The sequence below is a fragment of the Solanum dulcamara genome, chromosome 1 (assembly GCF_947179165.1).
Source record: "Solanum dulcamara chromosome 1, daSolDulc1.2, whole genome shotgun sequence".
NCBI classification, from domain to species: Eukaryota; Viridiplantae; Streptophyta; class Magnoliopsida; order Solanales; family Solanaceae; genus Solanum; species Solanum dulcamara.
In genome coordinates, this window is record NC_077237.1 from 4869590 (window position 1) to 4890733 (window position 21144).

Consider the following 21144-nt stretch of genomic DNA (forward strand, 5'->3'; position numbering starts at 1 on the left):
TAATTTGTTATCCTAGATAGTCAAATTAAGCAACTGAAATTATGTATTACAAAAAATGTTAAATTAATTTTGTTTTCCTATCTAATAGTCAAGATGTAAAATCAAACAAAAAAAGGTAGCAAAGTACATCTTTTCAAATTTCAAAATAACGATATCAAATCCATAAAGATTTTTTCCTAAGTTCTAACTCCAGATTTAGAGGTAGATTAGTACATGGACCAAAATAGAAAAAAAAAAACATCTCTTAAATTCCATTTAATTAAGGTACCCCACACAAAATACCTAAATTTTTATCGAATCAGATGTTTACGTCAAGTCATATTGACGTAACTTTTAATATTAGTAATTAACTATGGTTGAGGAAAAAATATACAAATATGACTTTATCATTGGTTTGAAGTAAACAATCGGATTATAAGAGAAAAAATATTTTTTTCTTTTTTTGATTTCTCGCATTATGTTCAATAGTTGTATTAAAACTTGACTAAATTTGAATTTGCATCGAAAGTGTTACATTAAAGATAAAATGCGCTTTGACAAACACGACCCATGACTCTGTACCCAATAAAAATTTGAACCCAAAACCTCTAAAGTATTAACCACTTCACGACAAATTTTTGAACTTAATTTAATCTAAATTCACCTCGAAAAATCTCAAATTGAAAGATAAAACACTCCTACACAAAAAAGACTAATGACTCTACACCAAGTAAAATTCAAACCCAAAATCTCTAGTATACTAACTACTCCACGACAACCCTCGTCCCGATAAAATGTTAAGAGAGTTACAGAGTAACACAACGCGGGAATTTCAAGAAAAGGTTAAAAGGAAAAAAAGATTCAATTTTTATCTCAAAACTTTCAACTCTCTTTTTATAGTAGTACTTTACTTGTCAATCAATTTCAAAAAATTGTACGTGCCGGCCTCTTCTATGTTTCTCCATTAACAATATTTTTTTTTTCTTCACAAAAAACGTGAATCCCTCTTCTCTATGTTCTTCTTCATCAATTTCTGAATCATTTTCACCATTTTTTGGTTTGTGGGTATTGTTCATTTCTTGAAAAAAATGGCGAGTTCTAGTGCTACTACTGGTAGACCATCATCTTCACATAGGTCCGAAAGGTTACCTCCTCATCATGCTGCTAATAATAATGGTTATGGAAGAAATGGGGTTGCTAATTTTAGTGTTAATAGCCAACAACAGCAGCAGCAATCGCAAAATTTGCGTTCGAAAAATTCATCAGTTAATTCAAGGCGTTCTGTTACACCCACTTCACGAACTCGCTCTCCTCCTCAGGAGAATGACCCAGGTTTTAATTTTAGTTGTTTAAATGCTTTAATGGATGGTTGGTTGATTACATTGTGTTTGTGATTTTTGAATTTTTGTTTTTGTTATTGTTGTTTATTATGGAAAAAATTGAGCATTTTTGTGTTATTAGAACTTTGTGGTTTTGTTTGGTTTTATAGATATTGGGGATTGAGTTGTAATCAACAACAATAATAACATATCCAGTATAATCTCATAAGTTGGGTCTGGGTCGGGTTTGGGGAAGGTAGAGTGTAGGTAGACCTTACTGCTACTTTCGGAGTAGAGGCAAAGCCAAGATTTAGAATTTATGGGGTCAAGATTCTAGTTCTTTAAAGTAGTTACTAGGTTTTAAATTTATAATTTGTGCATAATCAATAAAGATTTTAATACAAATACAACATTTTGGACCAAAGCTACTGTGTTTGTCCAAATTCACAATCGCTGAGCTAGCACTGCCCCTGCTTGGGAGTTAGAGAGGCTGTTTTTGATAGACCCAGGATTGAGTTGTAATAGTCTTGAATATTCAGAATTGAAGTTGGTATTGTGACAGTTGTATCACGTTTTCTTTTGGGAAGAGGGTCTTTCATGTCTGAAAAGGGAAAAAAACAGAAAGGAGAAAAACTAAGTTGAATTTGGGATGTAAAGATGCTTTTTTGTTTTTGTTTTATCTTCACTTTAGATTTGAAGTGTTTGAAGATAGCTGTTCTCCAGCTAGATTTGGGTGATGATATGTATTTTGATTAACAAATGTTGGAAAATTTGTAAAGTGGAGTAGTCATTTGATGCATCGTTATTCTGCTCACTTTATTGGTGCTAGTAAATGTGCTGAAAAATTTAGGGATCAATCAATCAACTGTACCTCAATCTTAAACTAGTTGGTATCAAGTATATGAATACTCTTTACTTGTTCCTCTCTATTGAGGGTAATACTATTGTCCGTTTAATGTTACAGCGGATGCTAAAAAAGATTCTAATTTCAGGAAAAAAAAGTAGTTTTTTTAATCACACCTCTGATTGGGCTCTTCTATTGCACATGAAAAATTACAATTGGAGCAGGATATGGCCTCCTCTCCCGAATACACATACAACAACAACAACAACAACAACCCAGTGAAATCCCACAACATGGGGTCTGGGGAGGGTAGAATGTACGCAGACCTTACTCCTACCAAGGTAGGACGGCTGTTTCCTGGAGACCCTCGGCTCAGTAAAAGCATAAATGCATAAAAAAATGTTAGATAAGAATAGAAAATTAAAAGCTTTATGAGAAAAACAACAAACAAATAACGAATAGATAACAAATAAATACAAATAAATAAATACTAATAACAAATAACGATTAAATAAATAATGAAAGCGTCACAGGTAAAATTGAGTAAGCAAAGCATAGAAAGTAATAAATAATAACAGAAATAACAGAAATCAGAAGTCAAAGCGCAAGAGATCGTAATGCACTACTACACCTATGAATAGAGAAGAATAACGAGACTATGAACTAGCCTTCTACCCTAATGTGGGTCCTCCACATCCTCCTATCTAAGGTCATGTCCTCCGTAAGCTGTAACTGCGCCATGTCCTGTCTAATCACCTCTCCCCAATACTTCTTCGGCCTACCCCTACCTCTTCTGTAACCATCCATGGTCAGCCTCTCACACCTCCGCACTGGGGCATCTGTGTCTCTCCTCTTCACATGTCCATACCATCTCAGTCGTATTTCCCGCATCTTGTCTTCCACCGAGGCCACTCCTACCTTGTCCCGAATAGCCTCATTTCTAATCCTGTCGCTCCTGGTGTGCCCACACATCCATCTCAGCATTCTCATCTCAGCAACTTTCATCTTTTGAATGTGAGAAGTCTTAACTGGCCAACACTCCGCCTCATACAGCATAGCCGGTCTAACCACCACTTTGTAGAACTTGCCCTTAAGTTTTGGTGGCACATTCTTGTCACATAGCACTCCGGAAGCGAGCCTCCATTTCATCCACCCTACCCCAATACGATGTGTGACATCATCGTCAATCTCCCCGCTGCCTTGCATGATAGACCCAAGATACTTGCAACTACTTCTCTTTTGGATGGCCTGAGCACCAAGCCTAACTTCAACGTCAACCTCCTGAGGTGTCTCACTGAACTTGCACTCTAAGTACTCTGTCTTTGTCCTACTCAACTTAAACCCTTTAGACTCCAAGGTATGTCTCCAATCCTCCAGCTTAGCGTTAACTCCGCGGTGAGTCTCATCGATCAGGACTATGTCATCCGCGAAAAGCATACACCATGGCACCGCACCTTGAATTTGTCGCGTCAATCCATCTATCACCAAGGCAAATAAAAAAGGACTAAGAGCTGATCCTTGATGCAACCCCATCACCACTGGGAAGTGCTCTGAGTCCCCTCCTACTGTCCTTACCCTGGTTTTGGCTCCCTCGTACATGTCCTTGATCACCCTAATGTATGCAATAGGTACACCTTTAGCCTTCAAACATGTCCATAGTATTTCTCTTGGGACTTTATCATAAGCCTTTTCTAGGTCGATGAATACCATATGCAAGTCCCTCTTCCTCTCCCTATGCTGCTCCACCAGTCTCCTCATAAGATGGATGGCTTCTGTAGTTGAGCGTCCCGGCATAAATCCAAACTGGTAAAGTCTGGTGGAGCATGAGGTTGATTATTTAATGTGGAGACTATTTAAATGAAGTTTTCTAGAAGTGGAAAGCAGATAGGAAAATGTCAGTTTATTGACAAAGTTTTAGTCATCTACTAAATTATCAAGAGAAGAATCATTTTGTTGTGTACGGGTTCCAATAAAAAGGTTACACTTTGCTTGGGAATGTACTTGTTAGCTGCGTAATTTCTTTTCTTGCAGACAATATAGATTTGCTTTTCTTCCACTTCTAAGGTTCACCTTGTGCCCAATTTGGCGTGAGTAATAAAGGAATTTTCAAGAATTGATTGGTAGGAAAACAATGGATGGTCTACAAGCTCAAGTAGTGTGCAGAAGAAAATCATCTTTTGCACGAACCAACCACTGAACACCCTCATTAGGATATTTGGAATTATCTACTATGCAATTATACATGTTGTATATACTTTGTGCCATCATTAAATTTGTTTGTCAAAATCGCGCAACATATTAAGCAAACGTAACGAAATTTCCTAGAACCTGCAAGAGTTAGAGTTGCCATCAGAGTTCGACCAAGAAATGCCCAGGAGCTTTCAGATGCTGATTATGCGGATTGTGTTGAACTGCAGCCTGAGGTGATTAACCTCTAGAACGCATTTGCATGGCTGGTGTCTTTCCCTCTATCTGTGTAATTTGTAATAACTTGCTAAACAATCAAACTACTTCCTATATCATGCAGCTCAAGAAGTTAAAGTTGAGAAAAAACAACTGGAATTCTGAGTTTTACAAGTTTGATGAAGTTTTTGCTGAAAGTGCATCACAAAAGCGCATATATGAGACAGTTGCAAAGCCTGTAGTTGAGGTAAGTGGTACAATGGCGACTATAATGGGTTGAACTATATATAGAAGTGTATTCTGCTATCACAGAAAGTAGCAAGTTTCATGAATTTGTTTGCATTAATTCCATAAAACTTCTTGGTAATAATTCAGTCATGAAAGCTAGTAGCTTTTAGTTATGAGTTGTGTTATATTTTTATTGGAGCATTTATGTTATTTGGTTTCGTTGATGATGAGTGTAACAGATCGGCTATGCAATGTAGTTATGCATATAATTCGCTTGACTTGGGAAGACAAATACTCTTGTATTCAATAATTAGGGCATTATGTTTCACCACGATGGATATTATCTGTTGTATTAGCTTCCAGTTTCTAATCAGATCTATGAATTTCCACTACCAATGCCCCACTGGCTAACTAGACATTTGAAAAAACTACTTGAAAAGAAAAAGAGAGCAAGGTGCAGCTTCATGCAACACAAACTTGAATCATCACTTGGCTGTTAGAGCAAGCTAAGATTCATAACTCTGGAAAGCCATATCAGGTTTTGATGTAGGCGTTTTATTTAAACCTGCCAAGTGTTAGTCATTTCTGGCCTTTTTGAGATTCCTTATTTCTAACTACGTAAAAGATCGAGAGGGGTCCAAGCCCCCAAAGAACAGAAACCAAATTTCCAGGAAGCATTTATCTCAAGACAGAGCACTTGTGTTCTCTGCTTTTCCATGAGACACATTCCTTCCCAAAGACAGACATCAATATCATGTTCCTGCTCTGTGAAGAAGTGCTCTTGCTACTTTCTTTTTGTTTACTAATATTTTGTTACTAGTATTAACTTATATAGACTAAATTTCAAGTTACCTTATGCTGATTGATAATAGTCAGAGTTGAATGGTATCATGTTCAGCTAGTGGATAAATTCTAAAGATTGTTCAGTTTAGTTGATTGTCAAAGTGATTTGCATCTGTTAAAGTTTATGTCATCCTAAATACATGTTAAACTGATCAATTAAAGGTGTATCAGAGATTAATGTTATGAACTAATGTTGGTGAAAAATATGCTACATTCCTCGATCCCAATTCTCAAGGAGTAGTAAAACTATTTCGACTCTTGACAACTTGAAAGCAATTATTAGCAGGGTTTATGTGGCTCTCTAGTTGAATAAAACCAACAGAACTTTATTTATGCGATACAACTATGGATCTCTTCCTTCTTGATTTACATTTTAAGGAAACGAAACCGTTGTTGGATTTTGTGTCTAACTATTTTTATGTGTTTAATCTGCATAAAGGACATTTGATTGATTTTGCAGAGCGTGTTGAATGGGTATAATGGGACAGTTATGGCTTATGGTCAAACAGGTACTGGCAAGACTTATACACTTGGTAGATTGGGTAAAGATGAAGTATCAGAGCGTGGCATCATGGTTAGAGCTTTGGAGGACATTATTGTCAATACAACCCCCACATCTGATAGTGTGGAAATGTCGTTTTTGCAGGTATTCGTATTGGTTAACATGATAAAATCTGTTTGTATAAGTATCCATTTTTGCATCTTCTGTAGTGGACCACTACATTAAAACTATGAAGCTACAGACATGCAAATTATTGCATCCATGCACACTGAGAGCAAAGACTAAGAAAAATGCAAGAATGTGGATTTTTAATGCTGTTTGCAGGTTTTGTTGAGCAATTTGCATTTGTATTTAGAAAATTTAAACACAATGGTTGTTCATTTGGTATAAATTTTGTTGAATAACTTGAAGTTTTAACTGCTAAGCTCATACATTCAACACTGTCGGTGTATTAGTGATAGCCAACATCAGATGTTTCTATTGGCTTCTTGACATCCTCGATTTCGCTCTTAGAGGCAAAATTTCTCCTACTACTGCCAAACTCTAGATAAAGGTGGTCTGACCTTGGCCAAAAACTTCGTTGTTATGGATAGATTTATAACCTTACATTACAATTGTTCAATTGGGTGTTCCATATGCAATGTCATCTAGTCCTTCCTAATTTTGTCATAAGATGTAGCCATTGCATCTGATCAGGAAAAGGGAAATATGTAAGGGAAGTGGACAACAGGTGGATTGCCCTTAAATGCAATGCTTGTTTAAAGTTCTCTTATTCTTTTGAATCAGTTAAGGCTTACACATAATCTACAAAACGAGTTCATGTGATAGCATTATCTTGAAATCGTGCTACTTGTATATAATATTGTTACCATTCTCAAGAAAAAGCATTATCTTGAAATTATTCTTCAATGAGCAGATACTTCTCCCACAAGGAGGTGTGAGAGGTTGTCTATAACAGGAGTTAGGAGAGGTAGATGTAGACCGAAGATTAACTAGGGGGAGGTGATTAGATAAGACCCAACTCAACTCCAGCTTACTAAGTACATGACCCTAGATAGGAAGGTAAGGAGGACGAGGATTAGAGTAGACTGTTAGTAGGTAGCCGAGTGTTCTCGTACTTTATGTGGGAGAGGCAAGGTTGTAGCCTCATCCTCTCCCCTTCTATTAGTAGTAGTAGTTAGTAATCGTTTAGTTTCTTATTCTTCAATATGTGGTACTATCTGCTGTTTCATTTGCTTTGTATTTTGCTATCGTATTTTTTCTACTCTGAAAACTTCTCTTTTGAGTCGAGGGTCTATCGGAAACAACCTCTACCCCATAAAGGTAGGGGTAAGGTCTACCTACATCCTATCTTCCCCAGACCCCACTTATGGGCTACACATGGTATGTTGTTGTTGTTGTTGTCCAATGCTAAGTTCTGTTGGGAATTAAAGATTAAAAGATATCATTCTTGCTGCTGGACCTGTTGATGATGGTCCAGGTTGAAATAAGTGGTAATGTTGTCAGCCTTAATCCTAATAAATACCACATGAAGCACGAGCTAGCTAATGGGGTTGAGAGAGTCTCAAGGCCATTTACATGATATTAGAGTCAGGTCCTTCCTTCTTTGGGTCCCCATGTTATGTTATATTATACACACTCCAGTTGGACCTGGGCATGAAAGGGGGTATTAGAGTCCCACATTGATTGGGGAATGGACTAGTGGTCTGTTTATATGGATTTGAGCAATCCTTTCCTCAGGAGCTAGCTTTTGGGTTTAGTCAGGCACAAGGTTCATATGTTTACACTTCTCAACTGTGTAGCTTGATGACTGATGACCAATCCTAGCTTTTGAGGTTCGATATTTGATAGAATGGTCACTATAACTTTCATGTTGATCTTTAGGTTATAGACTCTACAGACATTCAGGATCCATTAAATTGAATGCATAATTAACCTTTTGAATGAATTGATTTGCCAAGTTTCACATGTTAGTATAGAGATATGTCCAGTACCTATCATAACTATATTAAACTCGTAAAGATTTGAGATACCAGCCCTGTTATAGTGATTAAGAACCTTTAGAGATGTTGATACTGTCACATGGTCAGAATTTTCAATTAGAAAACTGAAAAAGAAACACGTCAAAGAAACTTTTCAACATTACTGTACCTTATTGGCCGCCTAGGATATTTCCACCCACTTACTTTTCAAATTCAATCGCACAATATTAAATCTATCAGAAAAACATTATACCAATAGTGGTGTAAATTTATACATACATATGTTTTTTCAGAATAATCTAACATTTATTTGTTAGTTGCTACGGAGACTGTTATATCTTTGAGTTTTACTGCTAGTTACTAACATTTGTAATTTATGCAACAGTTGTACATGGAGTCTATCCAAGATTTACTTGCTCCTGAAAAGATAAACATTCCAATTGTCGAAGATGCTAAGACTGGAGAAGTATCTGTCCCTGGTGCTACAGTTGTTAAGATTCAGGACCTTGACCATTTCTTGCAACTACTGCAAATAGGAGAAGCCAACCGTCTTGCAGCAAATACCAACTTAAATACCGAATCATCACGTAGCCATGCCATTCTTATGGTATATATTAAAAATTTCCTAAGCTATTCTCTTATGGCAAAAAAGTTGAGGAATGAAGTTACACAACTTTATTTTGGAAGTTCTCCTGTTCCCACTCATGCATTTAGGATCTTTAGGACTTGAGCATCCTTCATAATAGAAGGTTCCAGGGAAAAAATATGAAGGTTCCAGATTTACAAGCCGCCTAAAAAATTTACAAGCTCATCTACTTCCTCTATACAATTTTCTTTGCACCAAAACAATATAACAATGCAGTTCCATTTCACATAATGAATGGGCTTAATTTTATCTTCAAAGCATCTACCATTTCTCTCCTTCCATACTACCCACCAAATGCAGGAAGGTATTATCCTCCACCCCTTTTTCTGACTCTTGCTACCCCCTCTTCTAATCCAGCAGCTCATCAGGTCTGCAATATGTTCAGGCATTGACCACTTGATCTCTGTGAGACTAAAGAACAAGTTCCATTGTTGAGTTTTAAATTTGCAATGCAGGAATGGGTGATTGTTGGTTTCACTGGTTTCATTGCACAAAAAACACCTGGAACTGTAGGGTTGAGTTAGGTTCAATGTCCATTTTCGTTACATGGTATAAGCTTTGGAGCGATTCCTATTTTTGGTTTATGCAATGTTGGATTCGCACGTTCTTTTGTTTGTGTCTGGAAGATTCTAGCCCTGGCTGTGTCGGAAGGTGTGAGAGTGTCCGATATGGCGATATTGGTGAAGGATTGCAATGTTGTCTCCTTTACATGGTCTCTGGCAACTTTTACTTCATATGCTAATTTTGGGATTAAGTTGGGACTAGTTTCGATTTCCTTACATGGTATTAGAGACAAACCCATTCTTATTCTTGGTTTGTCCAGTGTTGGACTCGTGTGTTATTTTTTTCATGCTCCAATTTTGTCCTGGTATCTCGGAGGTTGTTAGAGTGTCCCATATTGGTCACGGAATGTGCATGGAATAGTTTACTGAACTGTAGCATGCTTTTAAAAAGATTAAATCTATTACAAGGCAGGCAACTTGTGTATTAATTTGTTCTTATTTCTCCTTCTTTTACAGGTTAACATCCATAAATCTGTTAAAAATGATGAAGAAACCGGCTCATCTTTTCAAGCGAAAGACAGCAAAACTGATAGACATGGCAATCAGATGCCTATTGTTCGTAAAAGCAAGCTACTAATAGTTGATCTTGCAGGATCAGAGCGAATAGACAAATCTGGTTTGTTATTATTTCACACTTACCAGTTCATTTTGATTTCTTATTTGACATCTTCACACATAGGCTGTTTCTGGGAGGTAGGGATATTGTGGTAATGTGGTGATGGAAGCATGCGATACATGTTCATATGTCTCTTATTTTTATTTGGTTCATTCTTCAGATTAATAAACAAACATATTTGACTGTCTTGCAGGGAGTGAAGGTCGCTTGTTGGAAGAGGCTAAGTTTATTAATCTGTCTCTTACTTCTCTGGGAAAATGTATAAACGCACTGGCTGAGAACAGTCCTCATATACCTACAAGAGATTCTAAACTAACACGACTTCTTCGTGATTCATTTGGAGGTTATTCAAAGTTCTCTCATTTAATTTAGCTATCTTTTTATGTTCTTAATTTAGCTAATTTAGATCTCAAAATATTTTGTCCATCACCTTGCATAGGTTGTTTGAGAGTAAGTGTGCTTTTATTCCTTGAACGTTCCCTGTTGTGTGTGATTGTTTGGAAGTAAGTGTGTTCTTATGCCCTGTTCTTTCACTCTAATGTGTGACTTTTTGTACACGAACTACTTGTCCTCTCAGTCCATGGAGTTAGTAATTTCTGGCTTTTCACTACTATATAATTTCTTAACTCTTTAATTGACTTAGTCATTTGCTACATGCAATTCGATATTAGTGAGAAGTATCCTGGCCCAATGATTCTGGTCTGAACACTGTTCAAAAATCTATTATTTAGCCTCCCAAATAGATTTCTTTTACTATGACCTCAAATAATTACCCTACATCCACCATGGGAGACCAGGGGTTCAATTTGCAACAGAGTGAAAAAAAGACTAATTAATTTCTTTAGAATTGCATAAGCCTTGGTGGGTAGAGTTAGTCAGTATTTGTGTTGGTGGGAGGTAGACACTGCCATTACAAAAAGAACCCTAGATCCACCACTACCCATCCCTTATTTATTTATTATTTTTTTTTGAAAATGGTGATTGTTTCTATTTCTGTAAAACAGTACATAGGTTGTACTGAAAACCATATATACATAAGGAAACTCTAATAATACTGACCTATCCCTATAATGAGTCTAAGATATCAATGATAGAGACAGTATCATTTGAGTAAATCTGATTACACCAAAAACAGAGAGTCAAAATGCAATTCAGTTTGACTTGTTGCATACTACTCTCCTTATCCTCAAATAACACAGAGTCCATCCAGTTTGACCTGTCCCTTATTGATTTCTTCAAATAACATTCACGTTCTCAACAATATATGGTCCTTATGAAGTCACAAGGATGATAACAAAGTTGATTCAAGCTAAAGCTCGGTAAAATGATTATCTATGAGGGCTTGCATATGAGAAAGAGTGAATCTTCTACGTTGAATGAAATTCATCGTGGCGGCTATGAAATAGAAAAGATTTGTTTAGAGAAACGGGTTATGGGATTCTTAGATTGTATGCTGTAGGTGAAAAGATTCTAGTAGCTACTGAAGATAAGCTGTGATTAACATCTGTTCCGTCCTTTCCTCAGAGCTAAAATAATCTGAATCTATTGTAATTACTGGATGGACTACTTCTGTATACATTACACGTGCTTGGATTGTGATGGCTTCCATGGTGTGTATCTATGTTGTGTTTGACAGCCTAGGGTGTAAGTTTGTATTACGTGAATGCATTTCTCATCTTTATTGGTATTTTCTTATTAATACAAGCTAATGAAACAGGTTCTGCTCGAACCTCACTCATAATAACCATTGGACCATCTTCTCGACACTATCCAGAGACCACAAGCACAATAATGTTTGGACAAAGGGTGAGATTTGCATTCTTTTCTGGCAGTTTGTTTATAGTCCTTTAGCCTCTCAAATCTCAACTGTCTTCAGTTTTCCTACTGAATTATACTTGAGCAATCTGTTATCTCATCTTTAATCTGATTCCGCAAAGACTCATGCTTTAGACTTCCCTTTGTTCTTTCCATCTAGTAGCAGTTTCGATAAGCCGTATCTCTCATATCTAAGGAGTGTTCAACCATTTGGTCTAACTTGTTTTTAAATCCAGAGAAAAATATACTTCCAGTGGTGGATAAAATTTCTTATCCCGTTACAAGAGATTCAGCCAACTTGAATCTTGTCTCTCTTTTGAATGCTTAAGCTCACTTTTATCTATAACATGTGGCATATGTCAGAGAAAGAAGTTGTTTTGAAAGATTAATGTACTATGCGTCATATCCTTTTTCTGCTTATCATATGAACTGATCTACAGAGAACCTTCCTATAAGAAGCTAAGCAATTATGAAAGTGAAATATGATCTTTTAATAGCTTTTCTTGACAAAAATTATCATTGGCTGCTTTTTCATTCCTTGCTAACCATGACATGACAGACCACATCTCTGCCAATTTATGACCCAAAAGTTGTGCGCTTCGCTGGTATATTATATCTGGATATGTGCTGTTTTATAGTTGACACTTTGAATCTTTCATGCCACATGAGCTAGAATTAATTGTTTTATACAGGCCATGAAAATAGTTAACATGGTGAAGTTGAGAGAAGAATTTGATTACGAGAACTTATGCCGGAAACTAGAGACTCAAGTGGAGCACCTCACCGTGGAGGTTGATAGGCAGCAAAAGTTTAGGGAAAATGACCGAATGGCCATGGAAAAAAAACTAAGAGAGTGTCAAAAGTCATTTACCGAAACAGAAAGAAGTATAGTTGCCAGGTCCGAGGTAACTTTTTGGCCTCTTTTTCAATCTTTTGAAATAGGATTTCTGTCATTTTCGTTCTCTGAGGTTGAGCTTGCTAAAAAAGGAATCTTATAGCATCTTGTCCTTCCATATTTCATTTCATTCTAGTGGGGCAGTGAACTGATATTGGTTACTACCATGCTTTCAATTTCCGTTCATGCGTTGTTTCATCTGCAGTTTCTAGAGAAAGAAAATAGTTGCCTGGTGTCAGATATGGAAAATCTGTTGGAGGAGTTGAATTGCCAGAAGCAACAGATCAATTCGATGAAGAATGAGAATTTGAAGCTAGAATCAGATTTGAAGAATAACAAGGTACATGGGCAGAATGACTTCTCTTTTAAAAAATGTTTTACTAACAATGAGCATCTAGTCCTAATCTCTACAAACTTTGAACTTTCTCAAACCAGTGGCTAAAGCTCCTAAATATGTCCCGTGTAATTTCAGCTTCTGGAGAAGGAGAATGGTTGTTTGAAATTGGAGTTGGAAAACGTGCTGAAAGAATTCAACCGAGACAAAAATCATAATAATTTGTTGCAGAATGAGGTTGCACGCCTACAAATGAGTTTAAAACATAGCAAGGTATCTAGGGTTGATCAATTATGTTCATTTAACATACTTCTGAAATTAGATTTAAAGCTGTGGCAATGAGTTGAGCTATGTATTTTCAGATGCATTTATGCTAGATATTCCAAGTCCTGTGTAGACTCATCTCAGTAAAGAAGAACTGAGACTGTCTTGGTGATTTTCTGATGTCCGGAGGTTCAGTTTCTTCCGAAGTTTGAATATGTACTGTGACCTGTATTGGCAGACTATTTCAACATGACATTATACCTTTTTGTTCCTTTGTGTTTGCCCCTTCTCTACATTGTACAGAGTTGCTATAAATAAGTCACCTGTAAGAAATGTGTCTTTTCTGAAAGCCTCAGGGAAAAAGACAGCTTAAAAGTATTAAGGGTCTGAAAGAAAGACAAGCCTTGAGGCAACTAAAGCTAGGAAGGTAGGTTAAGGTGAATAGTCTTTCTTATCCGAAATCAAGCAAGACAACAATGGAGGTTTTAGGCAACTCATTCGTTTCAAGATGGGTTTCCTTGCGGATGTGTCCATTTGTTTTCCTATTCAAGTTATGGTTCGAATTTCATAAAGTTCGGATTATTATTGCCACTACTTAGCAAGCACCGGTTAAAAGGTTAAATCGTTCATTTTTTTTTTAACTTAAGATGAGTTAGGTTCTTTGAAATGGGCTTGTGGAAATTGCAAGTAGTACTTGATGTGATGTTTTGAAGTAGTTGACATTTTTGGAGAGTTGAACCTTAATTTGCTTCGTGGTTATGATTTTGAGCTTATTTAGTAGCTACGCATCTAGTTTTCTGTCATAAACTGGACATCTTTTCATTGGGCCAGCTGAGGCACTAATCTTGTTGTTTTGGTGTTTGTAGCAACAACAATCTGAGAATTCATCATATCAGAAAGTACTTGCTGAGAACACCCAAATGCACGAAAAGAAGATAACTGATCTGATGAAGCAATTACAAGATGAGCGTGCTCGCTGTGAAAGTGCTGAACAACAATTAGAACTGACGAAGGAGCAATTAACTGGCCTTCAGGAATTAATGCAGGTTGACCATTTATACCGGAATGGTCTATTTTCTTTATAAGAAATCAACTTGCAATTGTCATTTCTGAATCCATAACTCCTACTATGTTTAATTTGACTGGTTTATTAAGCCATAAAATTCAACTTACACGTACTTAAGTTGTTAAAAGCCTATAACTACTATGTGGAATGAAGTTAATCTAATATTCTTTTTCCGTCATGCTTAAACTAACCAGGAGCCCATTTTAGTTTTTATTTGTACTAGGTTGCTATAAAAAAGTATCTAATTTTGTCTTTTTCTGTCCCTAAAAGCATCATCAGAAGGAAGCATCTATATATCAGAAGGAACTTGCAGACACTACACTGATGTATGAGGAGAAAATAGCACAATTAGAACAACAACTAAAAGATGAGCATGCTCGTGTTGAAAATGCGAAGGAACAACTTCATGCAATTGAAGAACAATTTACAGATCATGAAACCTCAACGAAGGTATAGCTGAATAACCATTTAACCTCTGTACTATTTAGATTATCTATAGGATGTGATCCGAAGCATCTTCATGACTTGCACTCTTATTCAGTTGACGAAGTTAACTAAGCCCGCTTGGTTATATAAAGATTAAGATGTTTGCATGTGAATACACATCTAAATATTAAGCTATTGTTCTTTTTTTTCTTTTTTGAAACTGGTAACTGTAATTAAGACAGTTTGTGCTCAACATCTCAATGTATAAATAAATAGATGAAGTGGAGCAATATAACTTGACAAGTATTTAAGTAGACAAAATTGCGTCCATTCACACCACTGCCCTTTCATCAATACTTTACGTGCTACTCAGGATAAAGTTAACAAGAGAATGTTGAAGGCATACTAAAATGAACAAGAACTTATGTTTTAATTGAGGGGAAAACTCCTACTGAAGGCTCAACAAGAAGGCGTTCAAAATTGAGGGCTTAACTCAACTACAAAATCTAGCTCATGACATAAGAATTGTCCAAGACCATATAAGGAGACTAACAACAAATCCTTCAATTAATGTGTCCTAACACCCCCTCCCCCCTCCCAGCATGCCCAGGCATGCCAATTAGAGTATGGATCATATAGTATTGGGGCCCAAAAATGGGACATAAAATAACAAGTATGGACCTGACTGTGATACTATGTTAAACTAAAGATATTTGTACCGGAAGCTTGATTATTTCCCTCAAGCTTGGTTGTGGTTTATAGTAGTTACAATATGTACAATCCTGGTAAGTGTATAACTAAACAATCAGAATTCTAATAACAATCCTAATCAACTCATAAATGTAATCATATAACATCTTAACAGTGTTAAAAGGGACGAGGTAGACTGAAAATCATTTGGAAGGAAGTTGTCTCAAAACTTGAAAAACCTATAATATCTTGGAATCAATGCAGACTTAGCAAAACATAGGGAACGATGGAAGAAGAAGATTTATGTAGGCACTTTCAATCAGTTGGGAGAATATGTTAGTCATGTAGTGTGTTTACGGTAGGTCCTGTGCTTCTAGGAGTTTTTAAGCCCTATTAGAGATTCTTATGCCAAGAGGAAATATAGGAGAACTTCTTGTACTTTATTTTTATTTTTATTTTGTATAATGTTGGCTTGAGATGAATTTAAATTGGGAATATGGTTAGTGACAATTCATATAGGTGATGCTGAGGAGTAGTTGTTCCAACAGTTTTGGCTTTAATCTTCTATGTTAAAGTTCTTTTCTGCCTCAATTGTTATTGCTTTTCCTGATTGTAGATTCAGAGGGAAAAAGAGTCAGGTGCACTTAGATCAAAATTAGAAGAAATGAATCACCTTTATGAGCCAACTGTGAAGGAACTTCAAGCATTAAAAACAGAATATCAGGTTCTTCTATCAGAAAAGGTATGTAAAGAACTTTAATGTTTGTCCCCTCAAGGTTCTCATTAATGTTAATTTCACTTAAACTAACTTACCATGCCCACCTTCCCTCCCAACCCTCCTGCAAAAGAAAAGAAAAGGTGAAAAGAAAACAGCAAGACAAGAAAAATGTGCATTCTACTCACAAGGAAAAAAACATAATTTATGTTAGTGGAAAATTTACTTATAATAATCTTTGCTTCCTCAACATGATCCCTTAGAGAGAATTGCATGACGAACTTCACAATGTGAGACAAACACTACTAATTGAGGAAAAGCGAAGGAAAGCTGCTGAAAATGAGCTGTTTAATATAAAGAAGCTTGTACCTGAGAGTGAAGATGGCTTTGAGGTAAGTCCTTTCTTGGGGTTCTTTTATCTCTTTTGTCAACTATAACCCGGATTAGAGTTAACATCTGATATTTACAGGAGAAGAAGTCATATATGAAGCAATATACACCCAGTAGATCATTCAATATGCACAGATCAACTGAATCAAGAGAAAGAATTTTTGCCCATCAGAACACAATGTCAAAGATAATTGAAGAAGGTAAAACTCTTTAAATGCTACAGTCAGATCGGTCTTGTTATATAATAGCATAATCATGTCTATTTCTTTCAATTTATCTTTTGGATTCTTTAAATTAACTGGGTTTAATGACTTTGCAATTCAGTTGGCATCCAGAAGATAATCTCTTTGTTGTCATCAGTTGATTTGGACGTCCAGATCCATGCTGTGAAAGTGGTAGCCAATCTTGCAGCTGAAGGTCTGTATTATTCTCTTGAGTTATATTCAAGTGTCAAAACAATGGTATGTTTGTCAATAGCACTAAACAGAATAGCTTGATAGAAAACTTTATTGGAATGGTAACTGAAAATGATGGTTCTTTGGCTGGCCAGATAAACTGAATTACCTCTTGGGACTTTGCAAAAAGCCGTTAAATTAGAGTTAAAGCATAAAGTTTATGTTGCAAAGCAAAATATTTTTCCAAAACCTTTAAACATATTAAATAATATGTGTGCATTTGAGGTGAATGGCATTAGGTTACTTCTCTGGTATTAACGCAGGATTTTGATGCTTAATGTTATGTGTCAAATGTGAAATTGGTTAGCAGAAATCTCTTCTTTTTACTGCTTGGAGAAATTCTAGAAAATCTGTGCTTGCTTTGCTTTCTTGGGCTCTTTGCTTCTTAATTGATCATTCTTAAACCAGTCAGATCTGTTTGCTTTTAATCGTAAAGACCTAATTTTAACATATCTGTTATGCGGACCGTGCACAAAAGAGGAAGCTAATCAATCAGAATTGAGATTGAAGAGAAGTGCATTAGAGATTTTTTTCGTCCACCATTGTATCTCTACGTACTCTTCCATTCCTACTAGGTCCATAATCTGATTCAATTTCACAAGACTGACATGAACAAGTTATTGTCATTTCAGTTATGGAAAAAGAAATCAACAGATAATATGCAGAGGAAAAGCCTGAGTCTTATTTTCTTGTTTCAGACAGCAATCAGGAAAAGATTGTGCAGGAAGGTGGTTTAGATGCACTTCTCATGCTGCTACAATCATCCCAAAATGCAACTATACTCAGAGTGGCTTCTGGAGCTATTGCCAATTTGGCAATGAATGGTACTTGTGAATCTTTTCTTCATTACATTCTCAGTTTTAGAATTTCCTTGATGTGGATTTTGTCATTCATTGGATCCTTCTTAACGACGTTTCTGTCTCTGTTGAGATGTCGATGAGTTAAGTTAGCATAGTCTTCCTTGTGCTGGTCATAGGAAGAAAGATTTTATGCACAATGATAAGTGTGGATATGCTAGTCATGCATTCTCAGTCATTTAAATTCCAAATTTTCCAGTTAATTGAGCCAAGGAGCTTCGAGTCCTTAAACTGATCAATTTAGAAAAACAAGACAATTGAAAAGGTGGCAAGAAAAATACTCTAGGAAGCTAACAATAAGACAACCAAAAGGAGGCTGCCAAGCTCTAGAACCATTCAGGATATAAAAACTCCTTTGTTTACATTGCCTGCTTCGACTTTCAAAAAGCACAGGAACTTCCTTTAAACCAAATATGGTAGAACGTTCAAGTGACGGTAATTTATAATTTTTCAGATTATTTGGAACACGTAACATATATTTTATATATAAATAAAGACTATACAAAGACTGTATAATCATCCATATTGTATATATAATTTTTCAGATTAAAGGTGTAAACATCAAAATATAGTTGCATCTGTGATCTAAGCTCGCCATGATGTTCTGGAGGAAAGCAAAGTTCGGCTATTATCCAGTCAGCTCGATGTTTTAACCCTCCGAAATTTCTTTCTCGTTTCACATGAATCTGTTGTTAAGGTCTGATCGATCAACTTTCACTTGCGTTTTACTGAAAATTTTCAAATTTTAACCTGTTCAGAAATGAATCAAGGATTGATATCAAGTAAAGGAGGTGCTCAACTTTTAGCCAATACAGCTGTCAAAACTGAAGACGCCCAAACTCTTCGAATGGTAGCAGGGGCAATTGCAAATTTGTGTGGAAACGGTAAGTGTAGGTCATTATCTGCTGTAGTATGTGCAGTCACTCCTGCACAGAAGATGACAATTGATTTGCATTTATGTTCCTGAAGCTTTCTACTTTCGTGTGCATTGTTGGAATGACTAGTGCAAATTGTTTGCTATGCATTATATTCCTCAACTCCATGTTGGCCTTGCGTTTTGTGTATTACAAAATTTAAGGAACATTCTGTTTCATTGATGCTGGATGATCTATTCATTTATGCTGAACATTGATAAGGATCTATCTCATGGCAGAAAAGTTACATGTTACATTAAGGGAAGATGGAGCTGTCAAAGCATTGTTAGAAATGGCTAGATCTGGAAATATTGAAGTCATTGCACAGGTTGCCAGAGGATTGGCTAACTTTGCAAAGTGTGAATCGCGAGGAACAATTCAAGGTTTGTGTGGTTCAGACATGGATGTAATTACTGTGTTTCCTGTGAGCGTACACTTGACTAGTATTACATTTTCCAGGACATAGGAAAGGCCGTTCTACTCTTATGGAAGATGGTGTACTGAGATGGTTGATAACCAACTCTAACAGTGCTTCTTCTTCCACTAGGCGCCACATTGAGCTTGCTCTCTGCCATTTGGCACAAAATGGTTAGCTACTTGTCCAAACTTATGTCTTGTTATAGCTGTTGTTATGATTTTAGGAAACCTATTAGAATAATATGCACATGTATATACAGTTTTTAAGATATAGCTAAAAACAGCTAAACCTTCTGGCGTAGTCGTATACCTTGGCTCCTTGGCAAGTGCTAGTCTACTCTAGGGATCTAATGCCCCCTGCCTCAAAAAAAAATTCCGATATATGAAGTTCTTCACAACACTAAAAAGGTAAAGATATCTATTAATAGTGACGCGTCTTCTTATGGCTATGGCAGAGGGTAATGCTAGAGATTTCGTGTCAAGTGGAGCGTTGGATGAAATCGTACGAATATCAAACGAATCTTCACGAGAGGATATTCGCAATTTGGCTAAGAAGACACTAAAGTTGAGCTCTACATTTCAAGCTCAGATAAGAGCATAGTGAATGCAATACTTCACCAATATAAGGGAATCCCAGTTTTTTGAGTCTACAGAAGTAGGGCATTATGAAGTACCCTCTTTTACTCATGTATTTACAACAATCTTGTAAGTAGCCCAACAAAATGTAACTAAGATGCTTTATGATATTGTAAATTATATACCATTCTTATACATATGCATTACTAATTTATCAACATTCCTATTTGACTAGCGTGTCGATGGAAACAAAAAGAAATTTTCGATGATTTTGGATTTTAACATTATGGATCTAAGTAGGGTTGTTCACAGTTTTGGTTAAAACTAAAACCAAACCGAAAATTTAACCAAACCGAATAAAAAAACCGGCATTCAGTTTGGTTTGGTTTGGTTTGGTTTGGTTTTAAATTTGAATAACCGATAGTATTTGGTTTGGTTATGGTTATAGAAAAAAATAACCGAATAAATAACCGAACCAAACCGATAATTATATACTTAAAATTTATAATTATTTATATGTATAATATTAGTTTTTCATAAATAATTAAAGATATTTTATACGTTTTAATTATTAATTTAATATTAATATACTTATTTTTAAGGCCCAACAATACAAACTCAACTCTCAAGCCCAATTATAAATTCTAATAAACACTAAACAACGGTCCAAGTCCAACAATCCAAGCCCATTAGCCCAACTCTCAAGCCCAATTCTAAATTCTAAATTCTAAATTCTAAATTTCTAATAAGCATTAATCACTTGAGCAGCAAACAGCAACATAAAGTAAAAGTTAAAACTTTAAAACCCTAGTACCTGTTTTCCTTTTACATTTTTGTTTCTCTCACGTTGGTTTCTCACAAAGTCATAGACTCACAGTCATAGACTAACAGTGAAGGCTCAAGAGCAACCTTAACTCTTTAACCCCAAGCATAAGATTGTCAAATTTTGAGAAGGTTTGTAAGGAGTTTTTCAAATTTTAAATTGATTTTAAGTTGTTTTCTCTTTTTTTTCCCGAATGTTTAAGTTGTTTCATTTTCTGTTTTGAACCTCTGTGGGTCGTGAGGAAAAAAGAGCTTCATAAGAATTTGAAGAATGTAGAGAGAGAATATTTGAATTATCTCGGCTAGTCATAAACCGAATAACCGAATCAAACCAAACCAAACCGACAATAACCAAACCCGTGGTTATTATTTTACTTGGTTTGGTTATGGTTTTAGACATTTAATAACCGATTAAATTGGTTTGGTTATGGTTTTAATCAATAACCGACCCAAACCGAACCATGAACACCCCTAGATCTAAGTTTCTAGTTTTCACAATCCATTTGATTTACAAGTTTGAAATGTAGTGGAAATTTTAACATATGAACTAACGTGTTGGGGTAAACCATTAAGTATTGATCTA

The 21144-nt window shown here is 35.9% G+C and overlaps 1 protein-coding gene across 2 annotated transcripts; it reads left to right on the plus strand.

The window, feature by feature from the left end:
• The first annotated feature begins 855 nt into the window (after nt 1–855).
• LOC129899131 (kinesin-like protein KIN-UC) lies at nt 856–19934 on the plus strand. Of its 2 annotated transcripts, XM_055973956.1 has the most exons (22): nt 856–1311; nt 4468–4565; nt 4670–4792; nt 6077–6262; nt 8486–8707; nt 9766–9925; nt 10119–10268; nt 11643–11731; nt 12433–12645; nt 12841–12975; nt 13108–13242; nt 14100–14279; nt 14570–14749; nt 16032–16157; nt 16394–16522; nt 16600–16720; nt 16845–16937; nt 17674–17799; nt 18591–18716; nt 18986–19129; nt 19206–19334; nt 19619–19934. In XM_055973956.1, the coding sequence occupies exons 1-22, from the start codon at nt 1068–1070 to the stop codon at nt 19762–19764; spliced, it is 3255 nt and encodes a 1084-aa protein (XP_055829931.1). In that variant the 5' UTR covers nt 856–1067; the 3' UTR covers nt 19765–19934. The 2 variants fall into 2 exon arrangements, with proteins under 2 accessions (XP_055829931.1, XP_055829939.1); XM_055973964.1 differs by lacking the exons at nt 856–1311; nt 4468–4565 and having other exon boundaries at nt 4715–4792; nt 6126–6262.
• Nucleotides 19935–21144: the final 1210 nt, after the last annotated feature.